Genomic DNA, 26,145 nt, shown 5'->3' with positions numbered 1-26,145 from the left:
GGCCGCGCAGGCGCCGCAGCCCGCGCCCACTCAGGCGCTGGCAGCTGGCGCATGCGGAGTAACCCCGCCTCGGCAGCAGGCGCCTACGCCGAGGAGAGGAGCTGCCTCCCCTCCTTCCACCCCCTCCCGCTCGGGAACCGGCGCGCCGCCCCCTGCCGGACGGGAGGAGCAGGTACAGCGGGGACGGGGACGGGGACGGGGGGCGGCTCCGGGCCCGGCGGGGCCCGCAGGTAACCGGCTGGGTGCGGGCGGCCGGGCCGTCCGGAGGCCGTTTGCGGGAGGGCTTCTCCAGGGACAGCGTGAGGACCTGCCTGCCACATCGGACCGGGGCCGGGGAGTGGCGGGGCTGCTGGCGGCGGGGCGCGGGTGCGGCCGGGGGCACAGGGCGGTTGTGCCGCAGGGCGCGAAGCCGTGGGCTGGCCGGAGGGCCGAGATGTTGCGGGGTAGGGGAAGGGTGTTCGGCTGAGAAGCTGAACGCGAGATGCCTTCGCCTGCGACCCCGGTGCAATTGAGAGAAATAACCCGTTCCATAAAGAGCCAAACCAAGGCAGGCTAGTTCCTAGCGGAATTGTGTCTCCACGCGTCAAACAGCAGGGTTCAAACCAGGTTCCCACTCCAAAATATCATGTTAGGCTTAAAATTACTGCTTGGAAACAGAACAGTATGACTACTGAGGCTGTGTTTTCTTTGGGTTCTTTTCAGAGTTGTTATCTTCCCCAGCTTTTGGTCAGAATCACATGATTCAGAAATTCAGGAGAAATTAACAACTTGTTTTTTGAACAAGGAATCTAGTGAAGCCCTTCCCCCCCCCCCCGCCCCCCATATATTTGCATTCTTTGGAGCTGTGTGTCCTGTTGGTGGGCCAACAGTACACATGGACCTTAGTGATCATCTGGCTGCTGCTAAGCGAGCTGTGACAGGGCTGGGATCTACCTCTTTTTTACACAGCGGCACTTCCTTCATTAGGCACTCTCCTTATTAAATTTAAGGTATGGTAATTATCTTTGAAATCTCTACATCTTGCTTGTAGTTGGTTGAAATTGGCCAGTGAGTTCCAGAGATAGTAAAGGAAGGAACAGATGGGCAGACAACGTGACCACAGAGGCTGGACTTCTGAAACCAGGCAGTAAATGCTGAAAGGAAAATCCCTGTCAGTTTCCCCTGCTCACAGTGGTCACTGGGCATTACAGTCCACATCTCCCTCAGCCTTCTCCAGGAGCTGTGCTGAGGCTGCCATTCAAACTGTGACTTCCCTCGCCCTTGGCCTTCAGTAGGCTTTGCAACATGACCAAAGGACAGCTTGTTTTAGGGTTTGACTGACTGCCGCCAGGGAGGGGGAGCTCCGTACCAAGACCCCGGGGACTATGTTGCAAATGCCCTTGGGCAGGAATAAATATTTCCATATGCACGACCTTAGATGCAACCTTCTCCTTGCAGTAGGAACGCTCCCACATTTCACAAACTGCCCACGTACTCCATATGCTCATTTGCTAAAATAAATACTCTGTGGCAAATGCGAAATCCTAAGTACGCAATACACAACTAACTCCTTGTGCATGTAATCCCTGGCACAGTTCTGTCCTTCTGTGTTGGGAGGCAGCTGCACCAAAATACCGTACAGGCCTTTGCCCCTTAACCGCAGAACTGGAGATCTTTCTAGGGGTATTATCATGAAAAGCTAGAATGAGAGGAGAAACCTGAGGCTTTCTGGCCTCTTCTCTGTCCTGTACTGCAGACTGTTGACAAGGCCTTGTTCTCTCCATTTACACTCTTTACACATCTCTTCCCTTTTAAAATAAGGCCAGTGATGTGCTTCTGGATGTTCTTCTTGCTGCTCTCTACTGTCTAGAAGAAAGTGGCTCAGTTATTGTCATAGGACATCTTCAGCTAGTGAGAGATTTTCCCTTCATCTGAGCAGGAGGAGCTCATGACCATGGTGCTGCAGGCTGTGAGTTCCACCCTGTTTTCTTCTCTGTTCTCCATGGGCAGCATAAGTTCAGACATGGAGTCTTGGAGCCACAGTTCTGATAATTTATGCATTTTCCTCCAGATGACAAGTGGGATTTGATGACAGGTGACTGATGACAAGTGGGACTTGAGGTTCTGAAGGTAAGGCTACATTTCTCAAGGGAAGATGCTGTCGCCAGATGACCAATAAATACTAATAATAGAGGTGTCAAATAAAAGATGTATTTTTAAAAAAAAAATTTAAACCAGATTCCTGTAATCCTATAGGGTACAGCCCCATGTGGTGACAGTGTCACACTGATAAATACTCTGTTTACCCAAAACACATATGCTAACTGCAAAGGTGGCAGATGCTGCCCGCCCTCATGACAGGTGGAAATCAGAAAAAATCCAGATTGTACCACATCCATGGTTTGCATTTATTATCCAAACAGCTCACTAGCTGTCTGCTGTTCAGCACAACAGAAAACCAGGCAAAGGTTGTGATCCTGAAGAGTATTTTAGTTCTGTGTTCAAAATGGCTGAAATGCCGTGGGGATCATGAAAGCAGCCATGCAAACATCAGCTCTTGGTTTTCTGTCTGGCTCTCAGGATTGTGTCAGCATCCAGCCAAGTGACAAAGCTTCCATGTGGCATTGACAGTTATAAAGAACTAGTACTTTATAAAGTACTCTATGACTGCAGCCCTGCTGAGTTTGTATCCACTTTAAGAAGACAGTGTGTCTAAAGCATCTGCAGGCTGTAGTAAGTTTTGGGGGTGGTTCTTTCCTGGGCCTTTCCCAGACTCTTCCTTCCTGAGCACCAGTTGTCTCCTCAGAAAAATGAGACTTTGCAGCTTGGCTGCGCAGTCACCCCTGTTGTTACGGTACATTGTGGAGGAACTGCAGACTAGATGTTACCTGCTGAACATCCTGGCTGAAATTCCCAGGAGGAGGAGTTAAAATTACCAATAGAAAGCACACCCAAAGAATCAGGTACTAAAGGCACTCATAGATTTGAAGCCAGAGGGGGCCATGTAGTCCAAGCTGTATGTCGTGAGCTGTGGAATATCACACCTGCATTGATCCCAGAAACAGGTGAGCTCTTCAAATGCATCTTCCAAAAGAGGTCTCTGCTTCCCTAGGGGCACAGGCACCACCCCTATGAAAATAGCTTCTTATTCCTAACATGAAATTGTCTGGCATCTACCAATAACTTCCAATTCTGCCTTCTGTGTGAGGTACTTGTAATAAGTAAAGAAATTACATTGAGTTGGTAACTGACTATGTCACCCAAACCTTCCCCAAACAGCAGTCGGGTCTGTGAGGTTCCAAATTCCGCTACTGTTCAGCAAAAGGATTCAGATATGCTTTCATACACTTAAAATTGTGGACCTGGCACTCGTCAAATTTTACACTGCAGGATTAGTCTCCAGTTTAGTCTCAGCGCAGTCCCGGAAGCTAACACATCTGTGTGTGACTATAGGCTCTGTGAGATCAGGCTTATTTTTGACGGAATGAATTTTTACACGCTCTCTAAATTGACGTGGGCATTGACAATAGTTATGTAAACAGTGTCTATAAGTAACATATGCAAAACAACATAAGGAAGCAGGGGAAAAGGAGAGATTTTTCTGAAGAAAAGAAATTTTAAAAAATCACTGTTAAGCAACATCCAGGCTATTTCTGACTTGTGGAGCTAGAAGAACCTTGTAATTCCTGATTTAGGAGCTAAATTAGATCTGTCAGCTTCATCTGCATGCTCCATTTCACCAGACGTGATCATCTAATGACAATAGTCTTGATGACTTGATTTTCTCCAAAATTTTTACTGTGAGAGTTAACAGATAGTCTGATGGCCTGATACCAAACATGCCGTGTACAGCCAGTGTTTTCAACCCATGCAATCTGTGCAGTAGGCTCTAAGCAAGAAAATTTCTGCCTGACTGACAACCATGCTGGAAGTTGTTGTTCCACACTTGTATACAATTACTATGTATGGGGAGTCCTAGTCTCTTAATTAAGTGCCTTCTGAAAAATGTTTTGTTGTTGTTATTGCTTTAAGAATAGCGGTATAGAACCCCGTTCCCCCAAATGCTGCTGAAGTACTGTACTGGCGAAATAAGCCACATAGAAAGTGTCAGGTCAAGGGGTACGTCTTCGTGTATGCATTTATCATTAAAAGTAACAGTTATAGGAAGTTTCCACTGTGCAAACATCTACCTTTGGTTTCTGAGGCATCAAACAACTCTGGAGACATATCTGGGTTTCATCTCCTATAATAATTTGTCATTGACTGTTCTCAGTCTGATGGCAGCAACATCACTTTTTCCTTTTTCAAGCTTCATTTCACTGCTTTTTAGTGGAAAGTACATACAATTCTGCCATGTTTTTCACATCCTCTTTACTGTGGGCAATAGAACAGAAACCTCTTTCCGTTTCTCTGCCGGTACGTTCAATGCGCGAACTGTCTCTCAGGGACACGTTGTTTGTGTTTTTTCTTGCCATCACAATTTTCTCATCACCTCTGATGCAGGATTTGGTAAGCGGTTATCTCGGTAATTACTGTGGTTTTACGCTGTGGTGCAGCTAAGCCCCAGTGCAAACACTTTACTCAGAGGGCTGACAGCAACCCGACTGACAACGCAACTTTTCCACACCCTATCGCTTAGGGGTCCTACAGCAGCCAAAGGCACGAACCCGCGTGTAGGTACCTATAGACGCGACGGCCAGCTGGAGGACGCCGCAGCTGGGCCCGCCTGCCTGACAGTAAACCTGAGGGGCCCTGGCTCCCTCCCTCACGGGGCAGTCGCTTTCTGAAGGCGGCAACACAGCCGTGACGAAGGCGGAGGACACCCACGGCAGCGCACAGCTCACGGGCGGGATGCTGAGGTGAAACGCCCGGCCCTCGCCTCAGCGCGGCCGCGCGCAGTGCATGCCGGGAGCTGTAGTTCTCCCACCGCGCGGAGTGTGCCGGGCAGCCGCGGTGCACGCCGGGAGTTGTAGTTCGTGGCGGCGGCGAGGCGGGGCGGGCGCTCGCCCGCCCCCACGTGACGGTGGCGCGGCGGCGGCGGCGGCGGTGGGTGGCAGCGGGCGGCGGCGGCGGGGCCGCGCGCTCCTGGGATGGAGGTCGGGCCCCGCGAGGAGCGCGCGGAGAGCAGGTAGGGGTCGCGCGGGGGCACGGCGTGACGCGGCAGGGTGCGCGGGGGGAGCGCTGCATGCGTGTGCGGGAGGCCTGGCACACCGCGGGGGGGGGTGGGGGGGTGCGGCACGTGTGCGTGTGTGTGAGTGTGACACGCCGGTGGGTGCGTGTGTGGGGGCAGGATACGCTGAGGAGGTGTGGGTGTGCGGGTGTGCGGCGGGACAGGGCCTGCGTGGGCACGCGTGGGAGGCATGACATGGCGGGGGTGGGCAGGGCACGCTGCTCTGCGTGTGTGCCTGTGCCGGGGGCGCGGGGGAGCGTGTGGGCGCTGAGGGGCACGCCGGGCGTGCTGGCACCAGGGGCAAGACACGCGTGGGGGTAGGGTCGTGTGTGTGCGCGCACAGGGGGTGCCCGCGTGGGGTAACGGGGTGCGCGTGCAAGTTATCGAGGACACGGCGGGGAGCACGGGATGTGCGTGCAAGAAACACGGGTGGCAGCAGTTGCTAGTGTGCGCTTGGTGCCTGGGGGGCGCTGGGGATGCGCGGGGGTGCCCGGGGTGCCCCTGGGGGGCTCGTGTGCTGCGTGGGCGTGTGTGGGAGTGGGTGTGCGCACACCCAGGCACAGATGAGGGGGGTACCTGGGGGCGGTCTGGGAGGAAACAAACCCCCCGGTGCCGGCTGGGGATTGGCGCTTGCAGAACGTGCCGGCTGCCCCCGCTTTGGTCCCTCGTGGGGTGGAAGCACACTGTGAGCTGGGCTGTTAGAGCAGCGTGTGACCGCCGTCACCCACCCGGCGCCAGCGCATCGCTCTGCCCCCTGCCCTGGGCAAGCGTCCTGGCCACTGGAGGGACAGTGACGGCCACAGACGTGTGCCCTCGGTCCCTGATGCTCTGTCGCCGCTATGGTGGAGACAGCAACTCTCCATCAGCCTTGGCCAAGACAGCAGCTGCCAAGCCTCTGCTTCGCACGCCTTGTGCTTAAGGGCGAAACCATCCCGCCCCGACGCCGCGCTGCCATTCTGGTGGCTCTGCAGCTTGGTGCTTTTGGATCATGTCTCCTTACCCTCCTGGCAGTCGGCTGCATCGCCCTTTCTAGGTGCTGAAAAGAAATCGTCAGCTTCTCTTTATTTCTGAAGGCGAGGCCCTGCGCCTGCACGTGGCTGGCGGTGAGAATGGCCGTGCTGCGGTGGCTTCGCCTGCGTGGTCTTCGTTTGTGCTTTAGGCATGTTTTTTCTTGTTAGCATTTATAAAAGCAGCAGCAGTTGTTCCCTGGAGGTGTTTTGGTGATGAGTCCTGTTCAGTTTTTTGCATGTCTTTAGCCTTTGCTTTGTGTTTCATTTTTGCCCTGGTGCTGAAGTGCAGGGTGGGTGTTGGATGGAAATGAGAGTGTTGGCTGGGGAGGAGGGAGCAGCTGAAACTTGATACAGGAGAGAAGCATTCCATATCTGAGGGGCTCAGCTAGCTCGCAGCTCTGTTCCTGCTGGCAGTATCAGCCGGGAAAATGCTGCCGGTGCTTTTAAAGCTATAGTGCAGGTGTGGGGTGCCTTTTGGTTTGCACGCTTCAAGCTATTCTCCCTCTTTAGCTAATGCTTCAGACCAGCAGGTTCAGAAAGGCAAAAGGAATTGACTGCATTCACTTCTTTTTCTTTCCAGAATCATCTTTCTGCTTTTTCTTGCCTTTGCAAGTGCAAGTCCTGCACTACCAGACTCTACCATTGTGTGACTAATAGAGCTGACGTGGTGCCACCCCAGCACTCCCCCAGGGATGAGGAGGGCATCATCCCCTCCGGTGCTGGCACACGAGAGGGCCTGCTTGTTCTCCTGGCTGTCACTGATGCACTGGGGAGGATCCTGGCATGGGCCTTGCTTGCACAGCTTCATTGTCCTTTGTGCAAATGGTTTAGCATTTTCATTCCCAGTGAGGTGCCATTTCACTATAGGTTGTGGTTGTGACTGATAGCGATAGGATAGAGGTTGCCGGATCCATCTTCCCATGGATCACGGGAAACGCAGAAGCAAAAGTTATTTTGCTGAAGTCCATCCTTCTACCGGTGCAGGAGAGGAGAATGAGGATCTCGTGCTGGGTTTTGCTGTCTCTCCTCCTAAGCAGCAGGTCTGAAATGCATCAGGGAGCAGGGGCTGTAACGCCAATGTCCATCGAGGCACGGCAGGAAGGTTAGTGCTCTCCTTCTGCCGGGCAGAGAGCGGGGCTCTCGGTGCCTCGGAGCGGCGGGCGGGTGGTGTGGAGGACACAGCAGTCCCGGGGGGAGCAGAGGGGCCATTGGTCAGCCACACAGGTTAGCAAAGAGCTGCTGCCTTCGGCTCCGGCACTGGCAAGGGCCCCGGGGACAGCAGGGCCAAAGGAGAGGGTCCCTGTGCTGGGAGCAGTGGAGGAAGGTGAGTGGCTGGTCCCAGGGAGGTGGCCTGCCATGGGGGTCTGCTCTGCCTGTCGCTGCCTCTGGCTGCTTGCATGCTTGTCACAGGCAGGTCCTGTGCAGATTGAAGCCCGATGGACAGTATCCTGGGTCAACAGGTTGTGGTCATCTGCTGGTGGGAGGCTTCGCCAGGATGAGCAGGTAAAACTATCTGCCATGCTGGCAGAAGGCTGAAAAACACCTTTAATCCCTATTTTCTTCCCTCATCCTTTGCCAGTGCAGAGCAAGAGTGCTCCAACAAGCAGCAGCTCTGGGCTGTGTTTGCTGGGGGAGCTTTTTGTGGTTATGCCCCCCATTTTATACCAGTGCAAGCTTTTACTACTGGTGCAAGCCACCCTGCATTTCGGTTTCCCAGCCAGGCTGCTTGGCTCTCCCTGCCTGGGTGCTGCAGGGCTGACCTGCCTGGCTGGCAGAGCTCTTCTGGCTTCCTCTGCCTTGTCAGCCACTCCCCACGGCTGCGGATGAATTACACGAAGTCTGCCTTTCTTTTAATCCCTTTTCCCAGCAGTACCGAGCCTGCTGGAGGAGCAGGTGGGGGAGCCCAGGGAAGGGGCTGCTGGTTGTCTGGGAGACCCGGGGATGGCGAGGTGGGAGCAGGCTGTGCACAGCGGCGGTTTACACGGCGCCTTCGGGATCTGCAGGAGGAACCGACAGCCAGCGTGGGAATGTCCTTGGAGATCTGGCAGAAGTTCCTCCACGACCTCGGCATCCTCAGTCCGACCTCTTTAGTATGCTAAGAAGGATCGAGAGACTCCTCCAGGTAGAGGACAGGGTTCCAACAGCCATTGCTAGATGTCTCCTGCAGAGCACCGGGAGACACTCAGCAGTTGTTTGCAAGAAAGATGAGCCTTTTTTTTTTTTTTTTTTTTTTTTTTTTTTTTAAATACTAGCTACCGGTGTTACCCGTGTGATTCTGTTTTGGAAAGTAACTAGAGTTTGGTTTTATTTTAAATGAAGAAGTTCACCTGAGTCAGCAGCATGGCTTCCTGCCTCTGCTGTGAGCCACCTTTGCTGACTTGGACCAAGAGAAGTTCCTACCCTTGCTGGCCTGGAGGGACTGAGAAAACTTGGGAGAGCAAGCAGTGTTTCCCTGTCGTTGTCAGCAGCAGCAGCATTAAGCCATTTCTTGCTTCAAGGTCAGATTCTGTCTTATCACTCCAGTGCAAAAGGTTCTGGGACAGTTCCTGCCAGCGGGTTAATGTTGCTGTACCTGAAGATAGAGTTTGTGGTGGTAAAGCAAGGAGACCCATCGCCAATTTTGTGGAGCTGGTGGTTAAAATTGGAGGCTGGATCAGAGGTTGTCTTTAAGGAAGGAGAGGGATGCGGCTGAGATCTCACCGGTGCTCCACTAGCGATGGCCCCTGCAAACACCCTCAGCCCTTTTGGCTGGGGGAACCAGGCTCTGCTAGCACAGGAGAGCAGAAGCATGTGTGGTTCTTGCAGGGGAAGCTCTGCTCGTGTACTGTGACCTCTCTGGGGCCTGTTGCTCACCTTACCCTTCCTGTAAGTTGGGGTGTTTTCATGATGTGATATGAATTGGCCTTACCCCATGTCAGGCTTTCTTCAGCACTAGCAAAGGAGAATTCTCTTTATTCGGAAAAAAACAAGCAGCTTTCTTAATATTGCTCTGAACACCTGCTGAAACAGGGAACTTGAGGGCAGCTGGGACTCAGGCTTTCTCCATCCCTCCTGGCAGCCCAAGCTCAGGCTCTGTCCGTGGGAGGGGAGCAAACTCTGCAGCTAATTCAGGGTTAACCAACAAGTCTGGTCAAAGCCAAAATGTGGTTAGCTGTGCTCTCTCGATTTCCCTGCCACCTGCAGCCAGCTGTATGGGTCTTCATTTCTTCAACCTTGTGTCACTGTATGCTTTTCAGTATCTACCACGTTCCAGCCCAGAAACAGCTGGGTTTTGGGTATCGGTAGGGTCTTGTGCGTCCAACCTGTGAACTGCTTTGAGCCAACAAGTCCCATGGGATCGTTACTGTCTTACAGGGATTTAATTCACTTTTGGTAGCTTCTGCATCACCTCTGCAAAGGTGCTTTCATTGTGCTGCTCATTCCCTATGTGTTTCTGAGTTCAGCGATTTAACATTTTGAGGTTATTTTGTTCTAGGATTGCTTAACCTTAGTTTTTCTGTGCTAGGAGGGAGCTGTGACTCCAGTCTGTTGGATCCTGGTTTCCTACCTTTGGGGAGATGCACAACTCCTTTAGTGAGACAGTTCATTTGGAAAGGCACAGTTCTCCGTGTCCTACCCCCACATCCTTGTGTTCATCGCCTGCTTTTTATAGCATGAAATAACATGGGAGGGAGTTCCCCTGACTCACTGACTTGGAAGATCAACGGCGTGGCTGAGCTTTCACTTGCATTTCCTAACTCTGAGCGTTAGAAATATCTTGGGGAGGAGCTGGTGAAGTTTTGAGTTCAGTGGCTGCAGATGCTCTTTGACCGGAGAACGGCAATGCCACTCTAAGCTCTGACTGCTGTTCCCTGGTCAAAGAGCATCTGCATCCCTCAGGACAGGGATGGGAAAAGCCCATAAATTCAGAAGAGCTGGATCAGTTTTCTGTGCCTTCCTCAATTCAGATCTCCTTCAGAAAGCTGCCTTTGATTTATATCCGTGCTTTCTTCTTCAGTCTCTGCTGAGATAAAGCCCTGACTGTGCTTGTTAGTCTAAGTACATCATAAACATATACATACTTCCATATGTATTGCAGCTCTGGTTTAGAGCTCCTGTGCTGTCAGGGTGACAGGCTTTGCTGGTGGGATGGGTTGGCTTCCCTGGGGAGACCTCACAAAGGGAGTGGATGGGGAGCTTGAAGTAGAGCCAATATTTGATGATCTGCTTGTTCACTCAATTGGTTTGGCAATAGCAAACAAGTCTCAGAAAGAGAGTATTGGCAAGAAAAGCTTAGTTTTAAATACCAGGATTATGTTACTTTTTAGTATCCTTCTCTGCACTGCAGAAGTGTGCAGCCCACACTTTCATCCGCAAAGGATGAAAATGAGAGCAGTTTTAAATAATGTTATTTATTTTAAATTTATTTTCCTTTTTTTTTTCCTTTTCCTTTGGAAATCCAGTTTGGTTTTGCCTGTGGGAGGGATTAACAGCTGAAACACTGGGGCTTGTTTCTCGCCAGCTGAAAGGTTGGACCTTCATTCTAAGCTGTCACCGCGGGTGCTTTTGTTAAAAAACCTGCAGAGGCATATGTTTTTGGTGTTTATACCCCAAAATATACCTTGCCATATTCCTGTTGCTTCTGAGAGACTGGCTTCTATCTGAATACATGTTTCTGACAGCTGCTGTTCCTCTGGCAACTCTGTCAAGCAGCTTGAGTGGGGACCTCAAGTCATCCAAAGCTTCCTTCCCCAAAGTTGCTTTTGCATAGGCAAATAGCATTACCTTTCTGTGCCGTCACTCCTGCTTTATGGTGGATAATGGTGATTTCTTGCTGTATGCGGGGTAGCCGAGGGGCATGATATCAATGAGAAATGCTGTGCAAGCTCTAGAGAACACCTGCAGTTTGCACTTTGCTAATCTCTGTCCAGAACATGATGAATGCTTTTGCAAGAAAGTCAACTTGCACCTACAGCAGCTCAGGAGCCAGAGAGCAGCTGTACAGATGGAGATGGAGATGAAGAGTTACCAACCTTGGAGTGGAGCATCTCTGCATCCTGACGGTGCTGGAGTGCTCAATGCGGTGCGCATTGCTTGGCGAGTGCCACTCTCTGTAAATGCAGGTGCAGTGCGGCCAGTGTCTGCTAGATGTTCTGGACATCATGCGTTGTCTTACAGCTGCTGTACTCCTGGCAGGCTGCTGCTCTGAATAGTCTCTGATAGAGCATGTGAATGAAGCGAGCAAGGGGCTGGCTGGAAACATGTCCTCCAGCTTTGCTGGCCTGTACTAAGCAAGTGGTATATATTGGAGGAGCCATCAGTCTTTGTTCTGGCTGTCTCCTGAGACCACATTGGTAATGGCTACCAGTCATCACAAGAATCATTACAATATGGCCTCTTGTCCACAAACCATGCATGGGAGACCACAGGGAAGTGTAAAGTCCTTTAGCTCACCTTTGCTAGCTTCTGGACCACCAAAGGTTTCAGCCTGACCAGAATCTCCTTGGAGAGAGTGCAATACTGTGGTCCTGTTGCGAAGCTCCTCTTGCTGTCTACCTGATGCAACTTGTTGTGTTCCTCTGCAGAAAGGAGCATTGGAAGCTGCTAGGCAACCTGAAGACCACAGTGGAAGGTTTGGTGTCCACCAGCAACCCGAATGTCTGGTCCAAGTATGGCGGCTTGGAACGACTCTGCAGAGACATGCACAGCATCCTCTACCACGGGCTCATCCGTGACAAGGTAGGGTTCTGTCCTGCCAGCACTGCTGGCTGTCTGTAGCAGCTTCAGTGCCTGTCACGAGCAGGTGGGGTAGTCAGGTCTGCCGCAGCTTGCTTCAGTGCTCATAGCACAGAGCGGGTACAACGCTTGTAGCAGCGTGGGAAATGACCGAAGCAGGGACTGACCTTGCCTGGCAAGTGCTGTGATTGTCAGACGGACCTGGGTGTGTGTTCTTTCTGTCTCATCCACCTTCGACGTGGTTTTTCTAAGTACCTGTGGCCCCTCTGCTGAGGCCAGCTCCTCTCTCCTTTCTTCCTGCCACAGCCAAGCGATAAAGTTGCATTTGCAATGAGTCAGCCCCATATCGTCTGCGCTTGGACAGCTCCCCAGCGAGGTCTGGCAAGAGAAACCTCGCATCTTTTACTGTTTCTGGTTAGCTGTGTTAATAACAGGAGCTGGCAGCCAAATCCACGCTCTGCGTGAATGGGATCTCTCTTTCCAGGCCCTCGTCTGCCTTGCAGTTGCTCACCCAGCCATTCCCCCTTCCATGGCTGCCTGGAAGAATTTCTCTTTCCCATTTGTGTGCAGAGGCCTGAAGATGTCCCCTTCAGCTTGCAATTACCAGCACAATTAATTTACAATGGAAAGTTGAAGCAAGTCAACGCAAGCTTCCTTCCCATCGGCAGCTCTGCCACCCAGAGAGCGATGCAGAGGAGCCCCAGGCAGCTTGCATGGGCCAGCTGGGTCCAGGAGCAGAAAAACCGCATCTGTGCAATGCTGCCCCTGAGCTAATGAGACTCCAGAAAGAGCCAGGCTGGCAGGTTGTCCCAGCAGGGTGCTTTGCTCCCTGGATTTATTAAGTGCAGTAAGCACTCATTACAGTACTGCTCTGTTCCCGTTAGTCCCCAGGACCAGGGACCTTCTTTGGAAGATCGGCAGAGAGAGAAGCTACCTTTTACATGTGAGGAGTGCAGTGCGCCCTTCTGATAGACGTGCTATTGATAGGCTTCAGGAAGTGAGATTTAAATGATTTATACTTGTTTGTCTATTGGTAATAGTTCATGCCAGACCTGCAAAGCAGGATGGTGTGTTGCCTTCCTCGATGCTTTTACTATAGGCAAAGGCAGCTCTTTTACTTAGAAATGTCTCCCTTGCTTGGGCACATGTGACACCAGTCAGGCTATAACAGCTGCAAAGGGAGGCCCGTAAAAATACAGCTTCCTAGCAGCAGTTTTCTCATAGTTGCTCCAGTGAAACACTTCCTTTTACTTATTATTTTCTTATCAACTTGTTTCCTACAACTGGGGATAAAGAAAAAAAGGTGAAAAAATCCAGATGTACATGTAAAGAGAACTAGGGTAAGAGGTTTTAAACTTTTGAGTGAACTTTATTTATTTGTCCATAAAACCCCAATTCAATCTAGAGGACTAAAATTGCCATGTTAGTTCTCTAGTCTTAAAAAACCAACCCATCCCTCACAAACAAATAAACCACAAAACAGAACCCATTCCTCTGATGCTTGTGAAAGAGGAAATAGAGATGGTGGGGAAAAAAAAATAATCAGCCTTTTGGTGAAGAAAGACATTTTAGGGCTGTGTTTACACCCAGTAGGGTGGTGAGGAAAACAGCGACTCTACTGCAGTTCCTCTTTAACGGGTAGAATAACTAAGAACAAAATAACTTATTGTCTGAATAAAGCTGAGGCAAACAGCAGCAAAGAGCTGATAGAAATGCAACGCCAAATTTCTTACCTGGGGTGCTCAGCCGTGCTGGTGTCATCAGTGGTGGCTTGCATCAGAAGACAGCAATGGTTGCTGGTTTTGCTGGGGTGCGTTTCCATGTTGCCCTTCGTGTCCCCTCGCTAAGGTCTGACTCTGCGGTGCTGAGGCATCAGGGCTCCCTACCAGGTCCTGCTCCGGCAGGAAGGGGAACGGTGATGTGGGAACTCGGTCAACCTTGAACTTGGCAGACCTTCAAAGGACCAAGGATGCATACGTGACATGGAGTGAGTGGGAGGACTCGGGCAGAGCTGAGCCCCCAAACGCTCTTTGCCGTGGGCGCAGCTGGTACCGGAGGTCTGTCCCCATCTCCTGTCTGTGTGCCCTTGCCTGCCTGGCAGTAGAGGTGCAGGCTTTGCTCCGTCATCCACTGATGAGCTGCAGTTGGCCTTTGGGATCCTTATTGTGCTGCCGCAGGGGTGTGAGCCCTTCGGTGCCACGTCCCGTCCCTGTCCCAAGACCTCTCCTTTCTCCATGGTATGAGGGAATGGGATCTTACCTGATGGAAGAAGACAAGCTTGGGGGATCTGTTGGCTGCTCACTTGTGGGCTGACCACAACTGAGAGGTCACTGTGGGAGGGGCAGGATACAACTTGTCTACGTCACACTAATGTTTTTTGACTTAGTCCCTTGATCTACAGAACTGCTTTGTTTCTCCTCTGTAAAGCAGTGCTGCACTTCCTCTGCCTATTTTCTGGCCCATCTTGCCAGGTTTAGGGGCTGTCCTCTCATGGTAGCAAGGGGCTAACGGGGGATGTTGTCATTTAACTGCACCTTGGGTGGTGGTATCTAACTGCGCCTGTCCTGGGCAGGTGTGCTGCAGACAGAAGGATTACTGGCAGTTTGTGAAGGACATTCGTTGGCTGAGTCCCGGCTCTGCTCATCACCTGGAGAAGGTGGGTTCTGGTGGGGTGGCCTTGTGTGCCCAGCAGGGAGGGAAGAGGGCAGCTGGGCTGCAAGCCTCACCAGTGGGATAGCAGCGCCTTGATGTTGGCCTGCTGTGGGTAAAGCAGCTCCACAGCTTGTGGAGGCTGAAGCAGGCCTGTGTTTGTGTATAAGCCATGTCCTGGGAACTCGGCATGGCTTGGGCTGAGACAATCGGCTGCTTATTTCTCCCAGGCCAGTCTCCAGCTCGGCTCAGCCGGGTGCAGCGGGCATCACCAAGGGAACCGGCACAAGTGGTGCTTGTGTGTGTGCAGGGGTGATTCATGCATCTGTGCAAATCTCTAAAGGTCTGGGCTGTCCCATTTCGGGGTTGTGGCTTCACCATGCATTTGGTTCTCCCGTTCCAGGCTTGTGCCGACCACCGGCACACGGGGATGCTCCTGGTCCTCAGCTGCCCCACGCTGACATCCATGGTCCCCGCCATGGATGGACGCAAGGGGCTGACCACTGGTGGCCCCTATGTCTCGCCTGCTGCTGGGGGGATGTGGGGTGTGACTCCAGTGCAGCTCTTCAAGCTGCAGCAGCTCAGGCATTGCTGTAACCTTCCCCAGTTAATGTGTCAGCAAGAACATGACCGTCACCACTGGGATCGGGTTGGATTTGGGAGCGTGGGGTCCCTCCAGGTCAGGGGCGAGGCACACGGGTGGGAGAGCGTGCAAGAGAAATTCATAGTGCTGGTGGTTGTTGGAGGACTTCGGTTGCTGGCTGACCTTTGAAGCGTTGTTCCTGCCTGGCGCTTTTGCCTGCCTGGTGGCTGGGGAGCTGCTGGGACGTGTCCTCCTTCCCGCTGATGGTGACTAGCTCTGGAAAGCTGCCGTTATCAGGGGGACCAAAGCCATGCGATGGAACAACCCCTGCTCCCCTGCTTGCCTCTGCGTGCCTTAACCTGTGCCTGGCATTCCTTCCAGTTCATCAGCCTGCAGGAGAGCAGCCAGCCTGACCCGCAGGGCCCGGGGGACCAGGCCATCGCGCAGCTGTGGTTGCAGCACAGCCTGCAGTGCCACTGCCTGTCGGCGCAGCTGAGACCGCTCCTGGGCAACCGGCAGTACATCAGGAAATTCTATGCAGGTAAAGAGAAGTAAAGGGCCTTTTCCTTCTCATTAGGAAAATATCTAGCTGGTGGCATTTCCAAGCTGTGTGGGAGTGAGGAGGGACAGCAGAAAAGGTGGTTTGCGTGTGAGCAACCAGTGCTGTGAAACTGTGTGGGTGAGAGGAACACCCCCAACCAGCAGTTTTCTCCCCCCAGACACTGCCTTCCTGCTCAGTGACGCCCACGTCACGGCCATGCTGCAGTGCCTGGAGGCTGTTGAGCAGAACAACCCCAGGCTTCTGGCTCAGATCGATACCTCCATGGTGAGTTGAGATCCCGGCATTTACATCTGGCTCTCCCCAGATGCTGGCTGGCTGCGGCTGCTCGCGTGAGGTCTCATTCAGGGCACATGGAACCCTTGGACAAGGGGCTGGACTTGGAAGTCGCAAAAGTTGCTCCAAGAGGGAAGGAAATGGGTGTACTGGTCCCTGCACTGCCTGCACGAGCCTGGCAGAGGTCAGGGTGGGGAAGGTGGCTGTGTGGAGCCTGTAGTGGGGCACCTTCGTTCTGGCTGGCATCGAGGATTTGAGAATGAGGACCTGAGGACTGCTTCCTTGTAAGAGGCACCTCTCAATCCCTCTACAACAGTTGCAGGCTTCAGGGCCAGCAAGCAGAGCTGCCTGGTCATGAGGGACAGCCACCCTCTGAGGGGACGAGCAGCACCCCAGGACACCTGGGTGCCCACTCCTGCTGGTGATGCCAGTGACTCCCCATGCAGCCCCGTGCCAGCTGCCCCCTCCCCAGAGGAGGGAACAGCAGCTGCTTTCTTTGCACAGAGCTCCCCAGAGGAAGGCAATTAATGAGGCTTCGTTAAATGGGGGCTGTGTTCTTTCAGCTGGCCGGCACGTCACTGCCATCCCTGTGCGCGTCAGGTCCTTCTGCTGGGACAAGAGAGATGTGTGACCACGATGCTGAAGGACAGGAGGGCTGTCTGCCTGGGGAGCTGGGCTGCCTGGATCATTTCACTGAGAGCCTGGTAATTTCCTGATGGGAGCCTGCTGCATAGCTGCTAACAAAGAGCTGCTTCCCTTCTGTGGGTGTTTGTCCCTCCCCATTCTCCTGCCCCCAGGGCTGCCTCATCCTTTGCTGACTGGTGACCAGGCACTCTCAGGTTGATTCCTTTCTGTGGCTGCTCCTTTGACATGGTGCCCTGTAAATGCTGATTTATTAATGATGCCACGTCTCTTCAGCTTACCAGGAAGGGTGACGGTCCACCTCCGGTGACGAAGAGTCAGAGCCTGACTGCCCTCCCTGCATCCCCGTATGTTCCCGCTGCAGGCTGCATGCAGCAGCGCTGCTTTGGGTCCTTCTCTAGCCTGCACCATCCAGCCTCCTCTGGCCTCTCAGGTAATGAGGGTGGGCTGGGAAGCTCAGGATAGACCCAGAAAAGACTTTGTTGGTTTTTCTGCTCTTGGATTCGTCGTGGTGGATGGGTGTGAGAAGATCTCTGCCCATGATGGGAGGGAGATCCCTGGCCTTTGCCCATGGTGCGTGGGCATGCTGGTGTGAAGCCACAAGCTTATTGCTGTAGGGTGGTATGCTTGTGCCAGGGTGTTTGACATCCTGCTCCTGCCTCTGTCCAGACAGGAGACCAGCGAGCTCCTCCGTCAGCTCCAGCACCAGCCAGCTCCGGGAGCGCTGCCTGTCCACCCGGTCCTCCTCCTTCAGTGAGGGCAGGTCCCCTCTGGAACAGCCTGGCTCTGTCATCCACTTCCACGTCCCCTCACCCAAAGACCCCTTCTCTCCGGCCAGCGAGATGAGCTCCAGCACCACCAGCCAGAGCGAGGACACTTGGACAGGGAGTCAGGATGATCCACAGAGTGATGTTAATGATGGGCCGGAGTACCTGGCCATTGGAAACTCGGGGCGCCGGGGCCGGGCATGCAGCAGCGCCAGCACCAACAGCACCAAGAGCAGTAGCTCCAAACTCTTCTCCTCCAGCAGTTCCCAGAAGCTGGACTCAGTGTCATCCCTGGGGGAGCAGGGGGCAAGCGGAGGTGGAAGCAGGGGCCTGAGCCTGTTGCGCCGGTCCAGCTTCTCAGAAGGACAGTCATTAGCTCCGCAGGGCATCCTCAAGAAGAGCCACGTGCGCTCGCACTCTGACACCAACGTGGCTTCAGGGAAATTGCACGGTAATGGGGCAGCTTTTCTGGGATGGCTTTGGGTTGTGGGAGTCCTTGGTACCAGGAGGCTGATGCTGGCCACCCCATTGTCTCCATGGATCAGGTCGGCGAGGGGAACAGTAGACGAGTGGTTAGGAAATTTAGTCTTTGCCCTTAGCTTTCCTGCTCCGCACTGGAGTGATGGGCTGACACCTTGCTTCTCAGAATGCCGTGGGCCGGTCTGTTATTAGTATTGGCAGCTTTTACCAAAAACTTAGAAAATGGCAGTGATGCTGTGGCATTAGCTGTCGTGCTTCCCCACTGGCCTTGCCCGGCTGGGGCATGGGGCCATGGCAGGGCACTGGGTTGGGGCTTGGGCTCGTCCTACTGGTAGGATGTCATCCTACTGGTAACCTGCTGGGTCCCCCTGTGCTCTTGAGTGGGTGAATGCATGGCAGGGGGGGAGTGGGATGTGAGGGGACAACCAGTTTGTGGGAGTCTGCCCCACCGGTGCTGCCGTCATGGGAGAAGTGGAGGTCCTTGCTGAGTAGTAACCAGTCTGTCTCTGTTTTCTCTCCCTTAACGCTGCCCTCCTTCTCCTCTGTCTGCCCAGGAGGCCTCAGGGATATCACCATTATAATAGAAGACCCAGTGGCAGGTTTGGGAGCCAGTATAACAGCCCTTCATTAGTGACCATTGCATCAAGTTCAGGATTTCCATCAACCCATTAGTGTCCATTTAGAAAACCAAAAAAATTCTTTCTTCCCTGTGTCCCAGCTGGTGCTTTGAAGTGTGGTCAGGTTTATGCATGCAACCTGACTGAAGATCCCAGCTTGGGTTTTGGGGGCAGTGGACCAGACCCAGAAGGGCGCCCAGCTCCCCTGCATGGCGTTAGGGAGCACTGGCCACCGAGTCCCTGAGCTGCATCCCCTGCCCTTCCCTCCACCCCACTGCCTCAGGAGCCAGGAGAGGTTTTGTCTCTCACCTAGCGAATAAGGGCTGGCAGCTAAGCAGTCGTGGGCTTGAACATCTTATTTTTCCTTTGATTTAGTGGATCTGTGGCATGGGGAGGTTTGATGTTGGCTGAGTTCAGCAGTGTCCCAGCCAGTTGTGCTTGCATCCACAGCCAGGACTCCTGGGTGCTCTTCTGGGCTCGGGCCAGGTTTCTCCCCAAGCAGAGGTGCTGGGGTGCTGCCATCCCTTTGCCCCACACGCAGAAAGAGTCAGCAGCTCTAAAAAATGGGTTGTTTTCTTTTGCATCCATTGAACAGTGGCACTGGGTTTGTCAAGCTCACATCTGGGTGCTGAGGGCTCTGTGGCTGGGAAGGCTCCTTCTTGGAGGTGGTGGGCGTTCAGACAGACGTGTCCAGCCCCGTGTCTTGCTCCAGCAGAAGATGTCAAGCCCTGCCTTGCACTGCCTTGCTTTACCCTTCAGCAGTAGGCTCTGTTGTGCATGGCATCCCCCAGGCTGATGATCACAAGGTGGTTTTCATGCTGGTTTTCAGCAGGGTTGAGGTGGCTGCAGGATGCCCTGCCAGGCTGCAGCGGTTACCTGTGAGAGCCTCCCACCCTGATGGCTCCCAAGCCCCATTCTGGTGGCTGCTGCTTCATAGTCTTGGCAGGGAGATGCTGGTGTCGGTGGGCTCAGGACCCTCCAGCCACCTCAGGGTTATGAACCCGAAGCTGGGAGCAAAGAGGAGTAGGAGGTTGAGAGGATGGGATTGCCCTTCTGTTGTGCTCGGGATGTCAGCCGGTGCTTGCCCTGTGTCCACACCTGTATGCCCCTGCCCCGCTCCAGTCGGGATGTTTTCAGTCTCCTTCAGCAGTCCTCTGTCACCCAGCCGCTCCGTCCGGGCGCTCCCCGGGCCGTGGCTCTCTGTAGAGCACCAGCTGTTGTGCTCAGGCCAGCTCCTGGCAGTCCCCGCTGGCTCAGCCTGGCAGAGAGTTGCACCACAGTGTGTGGATTGGGCACAGCCCTGCCCACAGCCTGTGTGGGTCACCTTGAGCACTGCACCCCAGGCTCCTGGGTTGAGTGCAAGGAGCCCTGGCTTCTAGTTGAGCAAGAGCATGTCCTTCAGATGCCTCCTTCCACTGTTGTCCAGGCTGCTTTGCAGGGCTGGGAGCCCCACAGATCCCTTGGCTGCTCAGGTTTCCCCTTGTCTCCTGACTCTGCCCTGGGGGATAACTCTTCCCTTGGGGATGCTCCAGCAGGAAGAAGGGGCTGGCAGAGGTGCTTGCTGGAGCCTGTTGTATCCCCCAGCTCTGCTAGGGGGTAAAGAGAGGAAGGCTCAGGACTGGACTGCTCCATGGCTTTCATGAGCTTCTCTCTTTCTTTCCCCTTCTTCTCTCCTGTCTGCAATGCCCTTCTAGTTTTGTCCCCTGCTGGGCTTGCCCTCAGCCATGGCACAGAGCAGGAAGATGTCCCTCCTTGCTTCCCATCCGTTTGTGCCTGCCTGTGTGATGCTAAGCCCCTTTCATTTCACCCTGTGGAACAGCTGGGCACCTCTGGGATACTGACGTGTGCCTGGTGTTATCTTCCCTTCCAGAGTCCCACGGCGATCCAGGTGGAGGGAGAGAGCCAGTCTCTGCTTCCACCCAGAGCAGTGAACTGAGCACACCCAGCTCCCTCTACATGGAGTACGGTGAGTACAGCCGGCCTCTGCGGGGACGCTTACTCCTGGTCAGGCTTCTCCATCGGCTGCGGTGGCCTCAGCTTCTGGCACCTTCCTGTGGGATGCTGGCTGGGCACTGACAGGGCTTGTTAGCATGGGGGTAGCAGCAGGTCCCTCCCTCATATGTTTGTCTCTTGCTTTTCTAGACTCTGGACAGTACCTGAGCTCGGGGGAAGGGATGTTCAGAAGACCCTCAGAAGGGCAGTCCCTCATCAGCTACCTCTCTGAGCAGGACTTTGGCAGCTGTGCCGACCTGGAGAAGGTAAGGGAGGCAGCAGCAGCCTGTGTGTGTTGGAGAGTGTATCTTACTGCAGGTTCAGTGATACTTCCCTCAGTGGGGAAGATAACCCCGTAGTATCACCTACTATAGAGCTGTGCACAGAACATCAAGGTTGAATTCCTCAGTGGTGCCTGGCAGCCAGGATCTGCCCATCCAGCATATACACAGAAGCTTTGCAACATGTTAGGGCTCCTCAGGGACATGTGCTGACTCCCCAGAGTGGATGTGTTGCACATCCTCTTTGTAGGATGCCCCTTGTGTTTTGTGAGTATTCTGGTGCCCAAGAAGACTTTAGTTTCTAGGTCCTCATAGAAGAGTCAGGTTTTGTGTGGTCGACAGGGATTAAGGTCTTTCTACCGCCCTCCATGAGTAGTAAGCTCTTTCCTGTAACAGGTGGGGAACAAGATTTTATCAAGTCTTCCTAGTTTCTCCATGGTACAGCCCTGAGTGCTTTTGCTCTTGCCTTGCAGGAGAATGCCCACTTCAGCATCTCAGAGTCCCTGATCGCTGCCATTGAACTGATGAAATGCAACATGATGAGCCGGCAGCTAGAGGAGGAGGAGGAAGACAGTGACAAGGAGATCCAGGAGCTTAAACAAAAGATTCGCATTCGGCGCCAGCAGATCCGCACTAGGCATCTGTTCCCTACCTGCCAGGAGTTGGGCTCAGACAGTGGGTGATGTGTTTTGGGCTCATCAGCTAGTGGGACGTGGGTTTTCTGTCTGTTGCCTGTCCTTATAGCATCCTGCCTTCCTGCCCATTCGTGGGAAACAGTCATGTTGCTACCAAGGTGCTGCAGAGATCTCTGAAACTCTGCTGCTATTGAAGACCATAATGGGACTGGTACTGTACACTGATAATGCTTGTGCGCTGCTGGTGCTGTGTTATGGAATGTAATTTCATTTTGAACCCATAGTGTTTTCCATCCTTGACCTCCATCCCTCCCTGCCCTGGCCACACCTGGCTATCAACTTCTCCCTTAGCTGACAGTGACCCTTCAGACCACTTCCATTGATAGCCTGGCTGTGTTGCATTTCTCCCAGGTCTTGTGGCAACAGACAGTGGGTCCCAGTTCAGCTCCCATGGCTCCATGCGGCTCTCTGACTCCGGCTCTGCAGAGGATGTGGAAGAGTATGAGATCCGAGGTAGGAGGGAATGGATGTGTTGGCTCCTTGCATAGAGACAGACTTCTCCTTGGTGTAGTTGCATTGAGGTCAGTCACGCTGAAGAAGAGCATGTCCCTCTGGCCTTCAGGATGGCTTTTCCCAAACAAATGGCTGAATTCTGAGCATGAGCAGAGCGACCAGTTTACCTCATGTAGTGGCATGACTTTCCTTTGAAATCCTCTGTAACCCTCTAGCATTCAGTGCCTCTGGCTGGTTTCCATTTCATTGCCTGGTCCACATGGTGGCTGTCACAGCTAGAGAGAGGTGGGAGAGCTGCCGTCCTGCTCTCCTCCTCCCCAGGCAGAAGGAGCCATAGCTCTGATCACTTTTCTCTTGGGTGGCAGTGGTGGGTGCTGGTCACATCCTGACCTGTAATACCTGTAGTCTCCATTCCTGGCAGCTTGGGTGGCTGAGCTTATCATCCACAGGAGACCTGTCTGGGTCCCTGGGTTTCCCTTTCCTTCAGAGCCTTGTTCATCCTCCTAGGTGGATGACTTACTTCTCAGCAGTACCTCCATCTCACTGACTTTAAAAAGAAGATGGAACAGTCCCGTCTCCAGCTATAAACTTCTTGTCTCTTGACTGTTGATAGCAAAGCCCTCCTTTCAGTCCCTGAGGGCTAGATTTTGGGCTCAGTTTTGAAGCCCACAGAGGGGTGTGTAAATTTGGTTCTGGGCTTCTCTCGTGTGAGTGCTGCTCTTGTATTATGCCCTTTCTCTTTGGCCTGGCCGAAGCACTGAAGTCAACTGTTTTGTCATCACCGTGTTATACAGATGGTAACGATGGATCTAACCTGATTCAAATGTCCAAGAACGGCCTCTCAGTGTCAATGGCTTCCTTGTTCTCAGGTAGTACCCTGCAGTGTTCCCCTGTGGCACGCGTGTGTGTGTGTGCAAGGTGTGTGTGTGTGTGCACGTGCACACTTCTCGGAAATCTGCCTGATTTAGGAACTGTGAACAGTATCATCCAGGTGTCAACAAGAAAAGCTGTGGCAGGATGATATGGCAGGATGGAGCAGAGAGGAGGCAGAGGAGCTCTGCCATGGGCTCAATCCCCCAGGGTGTTTTGCCATGCACTATTTTGGATATACAAAACGTGCCTGCTGTGGTGAAGATGTGTCTTGCCTGGGGTAGGACTTGGCAGGGCGATGGCACAGCTTTGTAGCTCTGTAGCTGCTGAAGGCTGAGCCTGGGCTGGATGAGAGCAGAGTCCTCTACAGTGTGGGACTAGGTCTCCATCCCAGGTGCCTTGGGGAGCATTATCCTGCTTCATTTGGCAGAGCTGGCATGCCATAGCTCTGATCCGAACCACGGCCAACCCTTCCCGTCCTGCTCAGACTTGACTTGGAGAAGAATCCTTCCAGGAAAAAGTCCTGGAGGGAGAAGTAGTGAGAGCAGGCAAGGCACAGGCAGTTTGTTCACACTGGAGGCCCTGGTCACCAGGATCACATGCAGCCAGGTCTTGCTTAGTGTTTTTATTGTTTACAGTACTACTAGATAATCCTTCTGGTCTGCTGGCCTCATTTAAATAACCTTCATGTGCTCCCTGTTTGCTTTAGCAAGGGAACAGCCTACGTGGGCTGCTGCTGATCTCTCCTGTCAAGTGTTCAGCACCAGCGTGTTGCTCCTGCCGGAGATGCTGGTGCTCAGAGCTTCCCCATCTGCACTGCTGTGTCCTGTGTTTACAGCCCAGGGGTTTAATCCAGGGGGGCTCATCCTGGCCTGAAGCTGGCATACAGGGGCTGGGGTGACGTCCTTGGGTTTGGGGGCTGTTCACAAGCCTCCTGGGGACTATCCCACCTGGTGATAGCATTGGCAGCAGAGGCGTTTTGGGCAGCTAACTGGAGGCTTTTGGGGAGTGTCTGGAGTTAAGGTTGGGAAGTGAGCAGCAGCAGGATTCCAGTGCTAGCCTCCGTGGGAGCCTAGGGTGAGATTTGGCTCCCTCTGCCATCCCTGAGATGATGCCAGTGCCTGAGCGTGCTGGCTCTGCCACCCCATAACACTTGGCCCACACTATGCAGTGTGTGCCCCGCTGTTTGCTCATGTTCATTGTAGTCTAGGACCATGTGGCACCTTCCTGTGTAGAGCCGAAGGCACCAGAGCATGGCAGGTATTTCTGGCCGGTGCCCTATGTGGTCAGGAGGCTACATTTGCCTGAATTCCCTGTTTTCTGCAGCTAGAAGTCCATTCACGTGATGTAGGTGTGCGGATTCCTTAGCATTAGGATGCTTTCCTGTGCCTGTTTCTAGCAATGGATGTCAAACAAGGAGGGTCAAGCATCCATGCTGAACTCTGCTAGCGTCAGTCTGTGAATTTAGGGGCCAGACTAGGACTTGCTCCCCTTGCTGCCAGGGCAGCCCTGCTCTTCCTAGGGGAGCCGATGGCTTGGGGGGTAGCACTCGTTGCTCAGTCGGGCTGTGATTCCTTTGGCCTCAGCGTGCGGCTGGTGCCTGGCCGGGATCGGGTGGGCTCTATGTGGGTCTGCTATAGCTGACCTGCTTGGGGTGGAGGAGCAGGCACTCCGAGCTGTGCCTCCTCTAGGTGCAGCACTGGGCCACTGGATCGGTGGGGGAGCTGCAAGCCTGTGTTTGGGGGTGGTGTGGTCACTGCAGACCCTGTTCCTAGAGCTCCCCAGAGGTACAAAACAGGAGACCTGTTGGGCTGAAGGTTGTGGCATTGGCTTCTTCTGTCCTGACCTGTAGTACTTGCATGCCCTCCTTCCCTTTTTTGGGAGTCTGTCTGCAATGAAGCAGGGTTTCTGCCTGCTTCTGCCTGCCTTTTACTGCTGGAATTCTCCTGTCCCAGGGTCCTTCCACTGTTGAGATGAATTCCCTGTCAGGGTTTAACCTGCTGGAGTGAAAGATGAGTGATGAAGGAACCGCTGGGTACTGCCTGGTACCCAAGGCTGGCACCGAGGAGTGATGCACGGAGCAGGACCCCAGTGTCCTGCACCTTATCTTGGCCCCCTCCCTCCTCAGGAGATGGGTCTGTGGCCTCTGCAGAGGGCTGGAATGTGACTGCTGGCCCGCTCTCTGCATGAATGCTGATGTGTCTCTGGAGTGCTGGGCTTAGGCTGCCAGCCCCGCCTGTGCAGTCACTGACAAGCTGTGGCACGGCCACCATCTGATCTTACAGGTTGCGGTCAAGTAGAGAGAAGGGCTCTGCATCATATTGCTAATCCCCTGCAGCATCTGTACTGCGCGTAGAGAGCTACTAAACCTTCTTGCTAACCTTGCTGTCCTGCCCTCCTAGCTCCTGTGTGCGTACTGTTCAGGTCATGTCACTGCTAGGACTTGGTGTGTAGCCTGTACCAGCAGCCAATTGTCTCCCCCAAACCCCAGGCTCACTGTTTTCACAGCATCCCACCATCTCCTTCCCTTGTAACTCTGACAGGCGACTGATTACACTGCACTTCTCCTTGCTGCTCAGTGCCACTGGTAGAAGTTGGTGCTGTAGTTCACATGCTTTTGAACAGTTTGATGAGTTTTACAGTGAAGCTTTGGTTTGAAATGAGTGTATCCCCCTGCCTTGCTCCATCTATTCCACCTTGTCTGTTTGTGATTCAGATGCAGACATCAAGAGGAACCCAGACTCCAGCAGGAAGTCCTTTCTGTCCTCGGAGTCCATGTACGTCTTCAACTCGTGGCGAGACATCTTGGTACCAGGTTCCCCTTCCTGCCCAACTGTGCTCTTCCACGTGCATTAGATGCTATTTTGCACCGGAGTGGACATCCCTCCCTCCATCCCTTTACTTAGCAGTGGGGCACTGGGTCCTAGTCTTAAATTTGCTAAGCAGCACCTGGGATGATCAGGATATTCACATGAGGTAGATATGATACGGACTGGCATCTGGAGAGATGCCCATACCTCCTAGTAGCTAAGATGCTGGGGAGAGGACCTGGCACAACCTGGAGCATCTGGACTCGCTGCTGGGTCTGAGCCTCCCCTGCCTCCCCCCTCTCAGCTGGGACGGCCTGTTAGGCTACATGGTGCTGCCACCTGTGCTGTGACCCAGAGGTGGAACTGCTGGCACACAGTGATGCTCACAAACTCTCTGTGCAGTGCAGCAGCAGCTTAAACATGAAGTGCTCAGTCCTTTCCCAGTACTGCCCTGGGGTGGAGAGGTGGGGGCTGTGGGGAGGTGAATCACAACCTGTTTTAAGCACAGCTGCTGTGTTAATGCTCTGAAAGCAAAATCCCTTTGGGATGTAGGGTCACCTCTGCTCATTGGGTGAGGTACAAAGCTGTTTCCATGCT

The 26,145-nt window shown here is 53.5% G+C and overlaps 1 protein-coding gene across 4 annotated transcripts in view; it reads left to right on the top strand.

Annotated features, from left to right (window-relative positions):
- Positions 1–5,013: 5,013 nt before the first annotated feature.
- RUBCN (rubicon autophagy regulator) overlaps positions 5,014–26,145 on the top strand; it is a 28,224-nt gene continuing 7,092 nt past the window's right edge. The window contains exons 1-15 of one of the 4 annotated variants that reach the window (XM_052803595.1): positions 5,014–5,107; positions 11,724–11,877; positions 14,447–14,530; positions 15,488–15,647; positions 15,826–15,932; positions 16,505–16,645; positions 16,860–17,016; positions 17,253–17,801; positions 18,385–18,429; positions 20,318–20,413; positions 20,590–20,705; positions 21,194–21,395; positions 21,767–21,868; positions 22,663–22,737; positions 25,455–25,515. In XM_052803595.1, coding sequence (XP_052659555.1) covers positions 5,070–5,107; positions 11,724–11,877; positions 14,447–14,530; positions 15,488–15,647; positions 15,826–15,932; positions 16,505–16,645; positions 16,860–17,016; positions 17,253–17,801; positions 18,385–18,429; positions 20,318–20,413; positions 20,590–20,705; positions 21,194–21,395; positions 21,767–21,868; positions 22,663–22,737; positions 25,455–25,515 — 2,087 coding nt within the window. In that variant the 5' untranslated portion in view covers positions 5,014–5,069. The remainder of the gene's footprint in view (positions 5,108–11,723; positions 11,878–14,446; positions 14,531–15,487; positions 15,648–15,825; positions 15,933–16,504; positions 16,646–16,859; positions 17,017–17,252; positions 17,802–18,384; positions 18,430–20,317; positions 20,414–20,589; positions 20,706–21,193; positions 21,396–21,766; positions 21,869–22,662; positions 22,738–25,454; positions 25,516–26,145) is intronic. The other 3 variants (XM_052803596.1, XM_052803597.1, XM_052803598.1) reach the window with 3 other exon arrangements.

This window comes from Harpia harpyja, chromosome 12 (genome assembly GCF_026419915.1).
Source record: "Harpia harpyja isolate bHarHar1 chromosome 12, bHarHar1 primary haplotype, whole genome shotgun sequence".
In the NCBI taxonomy this organism is placed as follows: domain Eukaryota; kingdom Metazoa; phylum Chordata; class Aves; order Accipitriformes; family Accipitridae; genus Harpia; species Harpia harpyja.
This window is presented reverse-complemented; position numbering and strand designations above follow the sequence as displayed.